At 54.9% G+C, this 11,213-nt stretch overlaps 1 protein-coding gene across 1 annotated transcript in view; it reads right to left on the bottom strand.

The window, feature by feature from the left end:
• Positions 1–880: 880 nt before the first annotated feature.
• Positions 881–11,213, bottom strand: part of GLDN (gliomedin) — a 48,434-nt gene continuing 38,101 nt past the window's right edge. Inside the window, exons 6-11 of the mRNA XM_056135375.1 lie at positions 7,848–7,985; positions 5,523–5,651; positions 4,613–4,696; positions 4,368–4,493; positions 3,194–3,344; positions 881–1,394 (exon numbers count right to left, since the gene is read on the bottom strand). Of these exons, the coding sequence (XP_055991350.1) occupies positions 917–1,394; positions 3,194–3,344; positions 4,368–4,493; positions 4,613–4,696; positions 5,523–5,651; positions 7,848–7,985 (1,106 nt within the window). The 3' untranslated portion in view covers positions 881–916. The remainder of the gene's footprint in view (positions 1,395–3,193; positions 3,345–4,367; positions 4,494–4,612; positions 4,697–5,522; positions 5,652–7,847; positions 7,986–11,213) is intronic.

Genomic DNA, 11,213 nt, shown 5'->3' with positions numbered 1-11,213 from the left:
AGGAGCCGCAGCTGCCAATCAGCATGGTGGGAAAAGGGGCGGCAACCAGAACATCTGAGTTGGTGGCTCTGCCTGGCTGTTGCCCTGCCAGGCTGCTGCTAATCTGGTGCAGCCATGGAGGCCAAGAGGCAGGTGCAGCCAAGAGAAAGGTGGTACCTGGTGGGGTAGGCACTGCCTTCAGGGTCAGTTTAGCTTTTCCTGGCTCCAGATAAGACTCAGCACTAAAGAATACAACCTCAAAGGATTGGGGTGTATCAACTCTGAGGCCAATTTGCTCAGCACAGGACTCTCTCTCTCTCTCTCTGTCTCTCTGTCTCTCTGTCTCTCTCTCTCTCTCTCTCTCTCTCTCTCTCTCTCTCACACACACACACACACACACACACTCTAATATATAAAACTGGCAAAAGCAGCACCAGCCAAGAAGTACGGAATTCCCTGCAGGTAGAGGGAATTTCACCACCATCTCAGTCAGCCCTTTCCTAGGAACTGGGGTGTGTGTAGGGAGGAGGGGAGGGGAGGTGATTTGCTCAACGAATTTTGAAGGAGTGATCAGTATGTAGTCATTTTGACTCTCATCTATTCTTTTCCCCTGTAGAATCTGCCCAGGAACCATATGACTGTGTTGTGAGGTTATCACAGCTCAGTCCCTTTTTTTTGGCAGGGGTCGGGCGGGGGTGGGGGAAGGCTTGGGTCACAGCTCAGGGTTTACTGCTAGCTCTGCGCTCAGGGATCACTCAGGGAAGTGATGGGATGCCAGGGATTAACTTGGGTCAGCCACATGCAAGGCAAATGCCCTCCCTACTCCGTGCCCGCTCCCCTGGACCCCCTCACTTCCCTTAAAACCAACTTTTATGGTGGGATGTGAATGTTCCCAGAGAAACTCAGAAATGTACCGAGGGGAACAATATACAGCTCATCACTGGTTTAGCGTAGGGGACAGAAACCGCACGGGATAAAGCATTAAGTGGCCATCTTCCCAAGAATACAAATGCTGATCTCTCATGTTGTATGACAACATGGCCAGGACAGATGGGGAAGTTCTGAAATCAAAGTTGGCATTGATCTGCTTCCCTCCTAACAAATCAAAGGCAAACGTTATCCTCATGTCCTTGGTGTCTGTGACATAGAGGATCCCCCGGGCAATGAAGGCATTGCCGGCCTTGGACTTGGGGTAGGTGGTGTTGATATGCTGTACCACAGAGAATGTCCTCTCGTCCAGCTGGGCCACAAGGATGCTTGAGCCATCCACGCTGGATGCGTAAATAATCCAAAGGCCCTTCTCATCCACGGCCAAATTGAAGTAAGTCTTGGAATTGGCAAAGAGGTATTTCCGATCAAAATAGAAGGCGTTTTCAATCTTCAGCATTTGGGATGTTTTTTTATCAAATTCAAATCTGAAATGGGAGGAGGAGGAGGAGGAGGAGAAGGAGGAGGAGGAGGAGGAGGAGGAGGAGGGGGAGGAGGAGGAGGAGGAGGAGGAGAAAGGGGAAGAAGGGCAGGAGGAGAAAAAATAGAAGAAAAAGAAGCAGCAGGAGGAGGAGGAGAGAAGAGAAAAAAGAAAAGAAAGACGGAATGAAGGGAGGGAGAGAAAAAAAGACATAGAGTCACCTTAGTGTGCACAAGAACAATTACTTCAGTCCCCTATGAAACTGGGGTGGGCCTGGGGCTCTGCATTTCTCATCGTTTCCTGGGCCTTTTCTGCTCACAATGCTTCGAGCAGCAGGTGTGTGGGGCAGTGACAAGCTCACTGTGTGGCAGTGTGGTGGCGGCACCTGCCCAGAGTCGGCACCAATTCACAAAGCCCACATGCCCTCAGCCTGGGCTCACAAACCCTCCAGGACCTGGATGATCACCTCACATTCTAGAACTACTGGGGGCTGTGGGAGGGAGGCTGCAAGTGATCATCCTGTCTGAGGGGGCCGAGTTCACATCTAGACCCTCTTGGAAAGTGGATTGGGATTCAGAAGGCGTTGGCTGTCGGGAAGGAACGCCCAGGGGCAGGCAGATGAAGGAAATGAGCACCAGGGGGCGCTCGTGGGCAGCAGACAACCCCAGACGCTTAAGTGGATCAGGCGCTGGCCAGGAGCTGGAGAAGAGAAATACTGGAGATGTCAGGCTGAGGTGGGGGAGAGCCTGCGGGGAGCAGGAGCCCCTGCTCCCCGAGTGCTGGAACTCGGGGCTGCCTGCCGCTGCACCCCTGCTGGCCTCTTGTTTCCTGCTGGCTCCCTCTGCCTGTGACCTAGCCTGGCATGGAGGTCTCTGGATGGATTCAGGGCACCAGCTCAGCTTCATTACACGACATGATCTCTTCCTGGGGTGCCCTCATCTCCCACTGCCTTTACTCCCCACTGGCCCAGGGGAGCACAGCCCACGGCTCTGGGATCGGGGGCGGGGTCATCACGGGAAGGAACCTGGCAGGCCGCTGTGAGCTCTGAGGGCGAGCAGGTGAGGGCCAGTGTCCTCATGGGGGCACAGGACTGCCCAGGTGGGGAGACCCTGAGAGAGGAGGGGTCCCGCGGGACGGGGTGGGGCTCAGAGGAGGAACCCTCCCAGCCACACTGCTCCACTTTCCCATCAGGGTGGGCAGCACTGTTCCCCCTGAGAGGTAGGGGAGGGTATGAGCCCGGTGCTTCCCGAGAGCCCTGTCTGTGGCATTCAGAGATGACCCAACCAGCTTCTATGCCTCTGGAACTGTGCTTGGGATTGGGGTGGACGGTGGGAGTAGGGGGTAGAACTGGACTTGAGGTCACAGTCCCCGCATTTCTGCAGGATGCCCTACTCCTACCTCTAGAGCCCCAGACTTCAACCTCAAAGATGAGACTCCAGTAGCTCTCATGGGAGTGGGGGGAGCCAGGAAAGTGGACAGGACAGGTGGCCTGCTGGGGCCCACCAGGTGACAGGGCCCACTCCTGGGAGGTGAGACTTCTGATGGCATTTGGATGCCTCGGTCTCAGTGCTGTGGCTGAGTCATGAAACGTTTCACTGCTGCACCCCAGGAGAGGACGATCACCTCCTGACACAGGGTCTTGGGGTGCCACAGCCCTCCATGCACCCCCGGGAGTCCGGGCAGGCAGAGACTGCGAGGTGGGCACCCCAATGCCCCACCTCTCCTCCCGGGGGTGTGCTTACTCTCTGAACCCTGCATGGACCTCGCGGGGTCCCCCCCTGAGGCACACCCACGTCCCGCGCCCACCTGACGATGGTGCTGGAGCCGCCTTTGTGGTAGTAGAGCGAGCTGTTGTGGACGGCATGACCGCAGCCGTGGAAGTAGTAGGGCAGGTGGATGAGCGTGAAGCTCCCATTGAGCAGCGCCGGCTGGTCCTGGAACTCCTTCACCCTGATGCCTGCGGGGGGGAAGGCCTGGGTCGGGCTGGGCAGTGCCCCTGGGAAGGAGGACCAAGGAGCAGGGACAAGAGCGAGAGGGAGTTCTAGAAGGATCCTTAGGACTGGTGTGGGGGTTTTGTTCTCCTCGGGTGGGGGGGGGGGTGTGCTGTGCCTCACCCGGAAGTGCTGGGGGCTTACCCCTGGCTTAGTGCCCCGGGATCGCTCCTGAGAAGGTGGTGGCGGGGACTGAGCCCCCATAAGCGCCTTACCCCGCGTGCTCCAGTCCTTTTGGTCTGGCTTGATGAGGCTCAGGTTGCCCACACTCGGTCTTGTTTTCTTCTGTGGATTCCTGAACCATCTTTCCACGTCAGTCGCCCCAGAGTCGCCTCTGCTCCTCCCTAGGAATCAGTCTCCCCACTCCGTACCCCAGTCTAGAGCCTATGACGCCAACTATCAGGTGGACACTGGCCTTCTTCGAGGGACTGCGGACATCCGGGGATGGTTCCATCACGGCCTCTCCTCGGCTTTTGCTCTGCCCAGGTGGGGATAGGCCAATCCTCTGGGAGACTGAGGTGCCTACCAGCCATTCCTGATCACACCCCATGGGGGCGCTGTGAGAGGGGCCACATGAGGACGGTGAGCATGCAAGGTGGCTCAGCCCCAGCCCTGGGCTCCAGGTGCAAAAGAAAGCAAAGATTTCTCCTTCGTTGCTTGATGTGGTGTGGGAGGTTGGTGGGCTTCATTTTCTGCTCCATGCTTTGTCTAAAGCTGGAAGATTAGGGGCTGGAGCGATAGCACGGTGGGTAGGGCATTTGCCTTGCATGTGGCCGACCTGGGTTAGATCCCCAGCATCCCATATGGTCCCCCAAGCACCGCCAGGGGTAATTCCTGAGTGCAGAGCCAGGAGGAACCCCTGCGCATCACTGGCTGTGACCCAAAAAGAAAAAAAAACTGGAAGAACACTGGGAACATGTATGTGTGTGTGTGTGTGTGTGTGGGGGGTGTCTCTCTGTAACCTGAACTGCAGGGCCAGGTGCACGTACCTGAGAAATGCTCCGTCACCCAGATGCGCTCGTCACTCTTGTTCGCGGACTCTCGAATCCAAGTCCCGAATGTCTCCGACACCTTCAGCACCTGTGTCGGGCTTCCGATGGAAGCAATGGTGGATTCTAGCCGAGGATGAGAAAGCAAAGCTACTCTCTGGAGCTGGAGAAGACTTGAGGGACGGGGCAAGTGTGGGGGGGTGTCCCGAATTCACATTTCCCGGTGGGTCGCTCCCCTTCTCTACCTGCGCTCGGGGAGCGGTGCTCGTGGGCCTTCTCATCTGCTTTCCCAGCCAAGGTGTCATCATTGGGAACAGCACATGTCTCCCCTGGAACAGCAGAACCCTTGGGCACTCAGCATGTTGGGGGACCATGATCTGGCCCCCCTCCCCTCCCCCCCGTGCGCGCGCGCGCACACACACACACACACACACACACACACACACACACACACACACTGGGATTCCAGCCCTCAGATCCCTGCAGCCCTTAACACAGGCACACCAAGACTGGGTGGGTGTTTATTTGTGGGGGGTCTGGGGGCTGGGCTTCACCAAGTGATGCATTTCTGACTCTGCTAAGGAGTGCTCCCTGGTGGGACTCCTTGGGGGGCTGTTTCCTCTCAATAGGGCTCTCCGTTTCCCGTAGGGTCCCCACTTCCCCCGACTTGGAGCAATCTGGCTGGATCGAGCCCCCGGGGGCTGCCAGAGTGTGGGCATTCTCTGCCCTCATGAGTGGGCTCTCAGAGGTGGTGAATTCCCACCGCTAAAGGGAAGGTGTTGGAAGCTCAACTCAGACCTGCCAAGGGGTGACCTGAAGGGTTCCCAAGGATTGTCGGGAGACCCAGGCTCGGCGCGGGCCATGCCCAGCACACTGCAAGGGTGCAGTGTCTACTGCAGGTGTGGGAGGGCTTCTCTCCAGCCCCTGTGTCCCCTCAGTGAGCATCCAGGCTGGGCTGGGAAGCAGAGGTATCTGGGTGATGGCGGAGGTGGGAGGGGTGGGGGGCCTTCCTTTGCTCCAGGCCCCGCGCTTGCCTCTGGGGAGTGAGCTGTGACTGCTGTGCCCAGGCTCTCCCTCAGAGGCCTAGGTGGAGCAGAAGAGTTGGGGTCACTCATGAGCACAAAGGGGGAGGGGAGGTTCCCGGAAGGCAGAGACCTGAGCACTGGCCATTGAATATGTTGGGTGGCCGAGGGCCTTTGGATCTTCTGTTTCCAGGGGGGCCGGGGGGCCCTGGAGGCCCTGGGGGTCCAGGTGGGCCAGGTGGGCCTGGGTCACCTTTGATACCTGGAGAGACAGACAGACGAGAAAGCGTTTAAAGGGCCAGACTCATCATGCAAGGAGGGCCTGCCCCCTGCCCAGCCCCAGGCTGTCTGTGCAGCCCTGTGGGAGCTACAGGCCCATGCACAGCGCAGGTGCCATGGGCTGAGAGCGTGATGCGCCCCCTTCCCATACACCTTGGGGTGGGCTGGGGTTCCTGAATCCTCGGGAAGTTCAGGGCTCCGCCAGGGTCCCAGCTGGAAGCGGGCTGAACTCAGCCTCGGCCCACCTCTGCCAGAGACATCCCGTTTTCCTGGCTGATGTCAGGGGGGTCTCCATGACAACTCCCACTGGACTCCCCTCGGGGTCTCTGACCCACTCTGAGTGCCTGGTCTCAGACCAGACCAAGTCGATCCTTAGGGCAGGGAGGCAGATGGCCGGAGGAGGAGCTCTGAAATCCGTCTACTCTGCAGCCAGGCAGGAGACGCTCCGGAGGAGAGATAGGGGCTCTGGGCCAGCGCTGGAACCTCGAGTAGGGAAAGGAATGGGGCTGGGCCTGCTCTTCCTGCCCAAGGCGAGGCTCATTGACCAGGTCATGCTGGGAGGGCCCACTGCAGTCACCAACTTAAGTGCTGGGACAACAGCAGGATGCCCCCTCCCACTTTGGGCTGCTGGTCTCTGGCCTTGGTTGACTGTGTAGCCTTGGGGAGGGACTTGCTTCTGGGATGGTCACAGCACGGGCCCCGGGAGTGGGCTGTCCCTCCTTTGTCCTGCACTGAGACTGGTGCGCTATGGTCTCTCGACCTGAACAAACAAGCCACTTCTGTCCATCTCGAACAGGCCAGCCCGGTCACAGACCACATGGTAAGGACAGAGCAAACACAGGCCAGCCCTTCCACACCTTCTACTTCCTCTGACAGCAGGGCCTCCAGGATGGATGGATCCCAGACACACACACAGTGTAGCCGGATCATGGACTGGCAAAGCACATTCACTGCTACCGCCCCTGTGCAAACTCTTCCGAGATCTTGTGTAGTTTGCATAGAAAAGCCGGGGAAGCAACCTGAAATCTTTCCTTGTTGCTTCGGGAGTGTTTGAGTACATGTTCCCTGTTCACTGGGGACTGGAGGCAGGGGTGGCTGACTCAGGGCTCTGGTTCTGAACATCTTACAGCCTAGATTCTTGTGGGCAGATGCCAGGTTTTGCTTATTTTCCGGTTGCTGCTTTAGAGTTTGTCCCTTCTCATCCTCCTGCAAGACCCTCAGCTGTCACCTCTCCGCCACGTGGTCTCTTCCTGTGACTTTCTGCTCCTCTACTTTGAGCCTAACAGATGCCAACTCTGGGCTCTACCAGGGCTGAATGCCAGGAAAAGACGAGAGAGAGAGAGAGAGAGAGAGAGAGAGAGAGAGAGAGAGAGAGAGAGAGAGAGAGAGAGAGAACAGGAAGTTACAGCACTTGCCTTGCATATGGCCGACTCTGGTTTAGGGCCCAGCACCCTGCATGTTCCTTGAGTGCCACCAGGAGTGAGTGATTCCTGAGCACTGAGCCAGGAGTAAGCCTAGAGCACTGATGTGTGAGGCCAAAACTCCCTATCCAATCCCCTCTCACCACCACCACCCCAAATAAAAGGAAAAATAAAGTGACCAACAACGTTTTTTTTAGCCCCATTCTATATCAAAATACTCAAAGGTAGGGCTTGAAAAGGGTTTGACCTTGACTGTGAAGTCACTTTGTGGAAGCTGGTTGGTCTTCAGTCGCCTGACTAGGAGCCATCTAGTTCTGGGTAGTGCTGGCCGCTACTTCACATGAATTCAGTCAACCGCCATGTTTGGCTCCAGATTCTTTGGGCTGCTAGGGTTTATACCCCCGATTTTTTTTTCTTTTTGGGTCACACCCAGTGAAGCTCAGGGGTTACTCCTGGCTTTGCACTCAGGAATTACTCCTGGCAGTGCTCGAGGGACCATATAGGATGCCAGGGATTGAACCTGGGTTGGCTGCATGCAAGGCAAACGCCCTACCCACTGTACTATCGCTCCGGCCCCTATACCCCCGATTTGGCCTCACCTCCACCGCAAAGTTTACTAAGATAGTACAGAACTGTGAAAACACGTGGCGAAACAGACAGCCTCATACAGCATGTGAGAAGGAGCCCTTGAACAGGCCTCCCTAATGCTGGGCGGTGTCTGCACCTGTGTGCCCCGAGGAACCCTGGCAACCTCTTACCTGTGGGGAGCAGGTCGTTGGACACATCCCCCATGTCCCCCTTTTCACCCTTCTGCCCTGCTGGGCCCTCGTTTCCGGTCAACCCCAGTTCGCCAGGGTCTCCCTTTTGCCCTGGACTTCCGGTGGCACCAGGTGGTCCTGAGAAAAGAAAAGGACAGATCTGCTCAGTGAGTGGGAGATTCTGCTCATGCTACCTTGGGATGAGTACTTGGTACCCAGAGGGTGAAGCAGCTCCCAATCCGAACATACAACACCAGGAGCTGTGCTGTCACAGCAGCGTGGCTATAGGTGGGTCGAAACACTGATTATTTCAGACATCCCATTGCAGTACTTCCGGGTGGCTCTGCTAGAACATTCTTTTTCTTTTCTGATTTTATTTTGTTTTTATAAAGTTGTTCACAATATTTGATTACATTTAATGGTCGAACACCAATCCCACCACCATTCCACCTTCCCACCACTATATTTCGGATGTTTCCATCCGGAACGCCAAACCCTGTCCCCAAAGCAGAACCGAAATAATTTATTTTGTATTGCTTATCAGGGATAATCTGCTAAAAATGATCCAAAAAAAAGTTTCTTAGAGGAAAGTGTGTGAAGATTGTTGTATTTCACCCAGTAGTCATTAGGCCCTTCTATCAGAGATTAGTAACATGTTGTTAAAGGTTGAGCCTTGTGTGCTTATGTCTATAATCTGTATAAATATATTTCCCCCTAAGATTGGTTACCTTCTACTTTATACCCCATGAAATGTGGTGTGATACTCTTGGTATATTAGTGGTATAAAGTATGAGATATCCAGGAATAGATTCACTTATGGATGAGGCTCGTCCAAATATGTGGAGAGCAGCCATGAGCATGGCGGCTGTTGAGTTCTGGAGGTTTTCGGCTGCTGGGACTGGCTCAACAATAAATCTCTCGGAAGAGAGCACACAACGAGATGCCATAGACATGCCTCCAGACCCCACACCAGGCTGTTTCATTTGGGGCAACCCAGAGGGGAGTGGTGAATTCCCCTGCCCGCTCCAACAGAGTCTGCTAGAACATTCTTAGAGGCATTAGAATAGAAGGTTAGAGAGAGGAGAAACCCCAAGAAAGACCATCACAGCAAGAAGAGGAAGAATTTAATTTCGCATCAGAAGTCAGGATGGGGCTGGAGCGATGCCACACTGGGTAGGGCGTTTGCCTTGCACACAGCCGACTCGGGTTCGATTCCCAGCATCCCCAAAATGATCCACCGAGCACCGCCAGGAGTAATTCCTGAGTGCATGAGTCAGGAGTAACCCCTGTGCAGTGCCGGGTGTGACCCAAAAGAAAAGAAAAAAAAAAGAAGTCAGGGTGAAGAGATACTCGGTGTGTAACACCAGCACTAAGCCGGTCTCAGATGCTATAAGTGATGCAGCTAAGGACCTCCCAATTCCCTTTTTTTGGTGACATTCCCACGTGAAATGCCACTCATCAAAATAGCACAGTCAGTCCAGCTGTTTTTGGGTGAGCGTTAGAAGGAGCAGTGGGGTAGCAGGCAGCTTCGAGGCATGGAGTGGAGTGGGGGAAGGTCGGTGGTGGGGACAAGGCTGAGAGTTGGACCCTCAGCACCCGCCCAAACCCCCATTGCAAACGTGATCCTGGCAGCAGTCTGGCATCCTTGCCACCACAAGTAAGTGTGTGTGAGCACCACAATCATGTGTGTGAACCCTGCACCACATGCACAGACCCTGGTAGCCACTGCCCCCCAATGTCTGTATGAACACCAGAATTAAAGTTTGTGAGCCCCACTGAGCACATGCGCAGCCCCCAATCATGAAAACAAGCCCCCATGGTTGGGAAAATCGGAGATAATGGTGGCAGGAAGGTACAATGGTGGTGGAACTGGTGTTGGCATATTGAATGTCTCTGACAAATCATCACGAACAGCTTTGTAAACCACAGTATTTATAATAAAGTATAAGGGGAAGATAAAATTAAAAATAAATACTCATTAAAAAATAAATACTCATTAAAAAAAGCATCTCTGGGACACTGTTCCCTAGAGATGGAGCTCAAAGTGGCAACACTCTCAGGCAACAGGAACATGCTGGAGGCACACTCAGTGCCAGCAAATTGGTTCCTCTCAGTCGATCTCCAAGAGGGTGCAGGTCCATCACTGCCTCTAAGGCTCTGCCAGTCCCTCTACCCCTGCCTGCAGGTTCTGCCTCAATGACCACCCGCATACCCCTTGTCCATGCCCCATTGGTCTGGCTGGTACCCTTTCTCCAACTCTATCCTCTCTCTAGGTTTCCAGGGAAACCAGACCTGGATGGTTCATACCCTCCCTCCTACCAACACCAGAGGAGTCAGTGGAACTAGCTCAAAGACTCAGATCCCAAAGGCTCATTTCAATGCTAAAGCCCCCTCTAGACCTGATGAGCTCTTTCCAGCCCTGAGCAATATGGAGGGCACGGCCTGACAGGATGCCACAGATTCTTCTGGAATACTCGGACCTGCCATTAAAGGCTGCTGTTCCTAGAAATTATCTGGAGCATTTGTCCCATTTCCTTGATGCTGGAGGAGTGATAACCATTTAGAGATGGTTATCTGTACCCCCACAATCAAGGGGTCCTCTACAAACTAGCTCCAGGAAACCAGCAGTGTTGGGGAAAACACCAGTACTGACCACAGTGAGTAAATGTCACAGACAAGAAATGGAACAGGTGCTCACTGAAGCCCACCATAAAGAAAATGTCCACGAGGGCCATGCAACTCAGCTATAGTTGAGAGTTGGGGCTCCCCGCCTCTGCCAGGGGTGATCCTGAAGTGGGCGGGGTGCCTGTTGCTCTGCCCAAGTCAGTTAACAGTGGGGCAAGTGATGAGGGGCTCTGTCTCAATGGTGCTGATGGCCAAGGCTTCGTCCTGCCCATGCTCTCCAGCTCATCTTGCTGGAACGTGGCTCCATCACCTTAGACCAGCCCTGTGTCAGCGCCCTCTGTGGGAGCCGCCATTAAAATAAGCAAGTTGGTGCATTCTCTGAAGGACACAAAAGGTGAGAACGCTGCCACAGAGTCGGGCGGGCACAATGCAGGGAGGATAACTGATACCCGCGAAAGGTTTCACATGCCCAGATTTAGCAAAGCTCAGGGAAATGGATCTTCCCGTGACCCCTGGGTTTTCTTTCTCAGCCATTGCTCCTGCTTACAAAGAACCTTTCTGCACTGTCAGCTGAGTCTCCTTCTTGCCTTTCATTCCTTCCTCCTTGGCCTTTTCTTCCTCCAGAAGCAGGAAAGAGCTCAGGTTTCACTGCAGCTGCTCAAGGGAGCCCCCGCCCTCACCCCCGACACCCAGGCTGAGTGTCCAAACGGATACTATCCAAGGTCTAAGGATGTGCTATTG

Source organism: Sorex fumeus, unplaced genomic scaffold (assembly GCF_029834395.1).
Source record: "Sorex fumeus unplaced genomic scaffold, SorFum_2.1 ptg000111l, whole genome shotgun sequence".
In the NCBI taxonomy this organism is placed as follows: domain Eukaryota; kingdom Metazoa; phylum Chordata; class Mammalia; order Eulipotyphla; family Soricidae; genus Sorex; species Sorex fumeus.
Note: the sequence above shows the minus strand (reverse complement) of the source record. Positions and strands in the feature narration are given on the sequence as shown.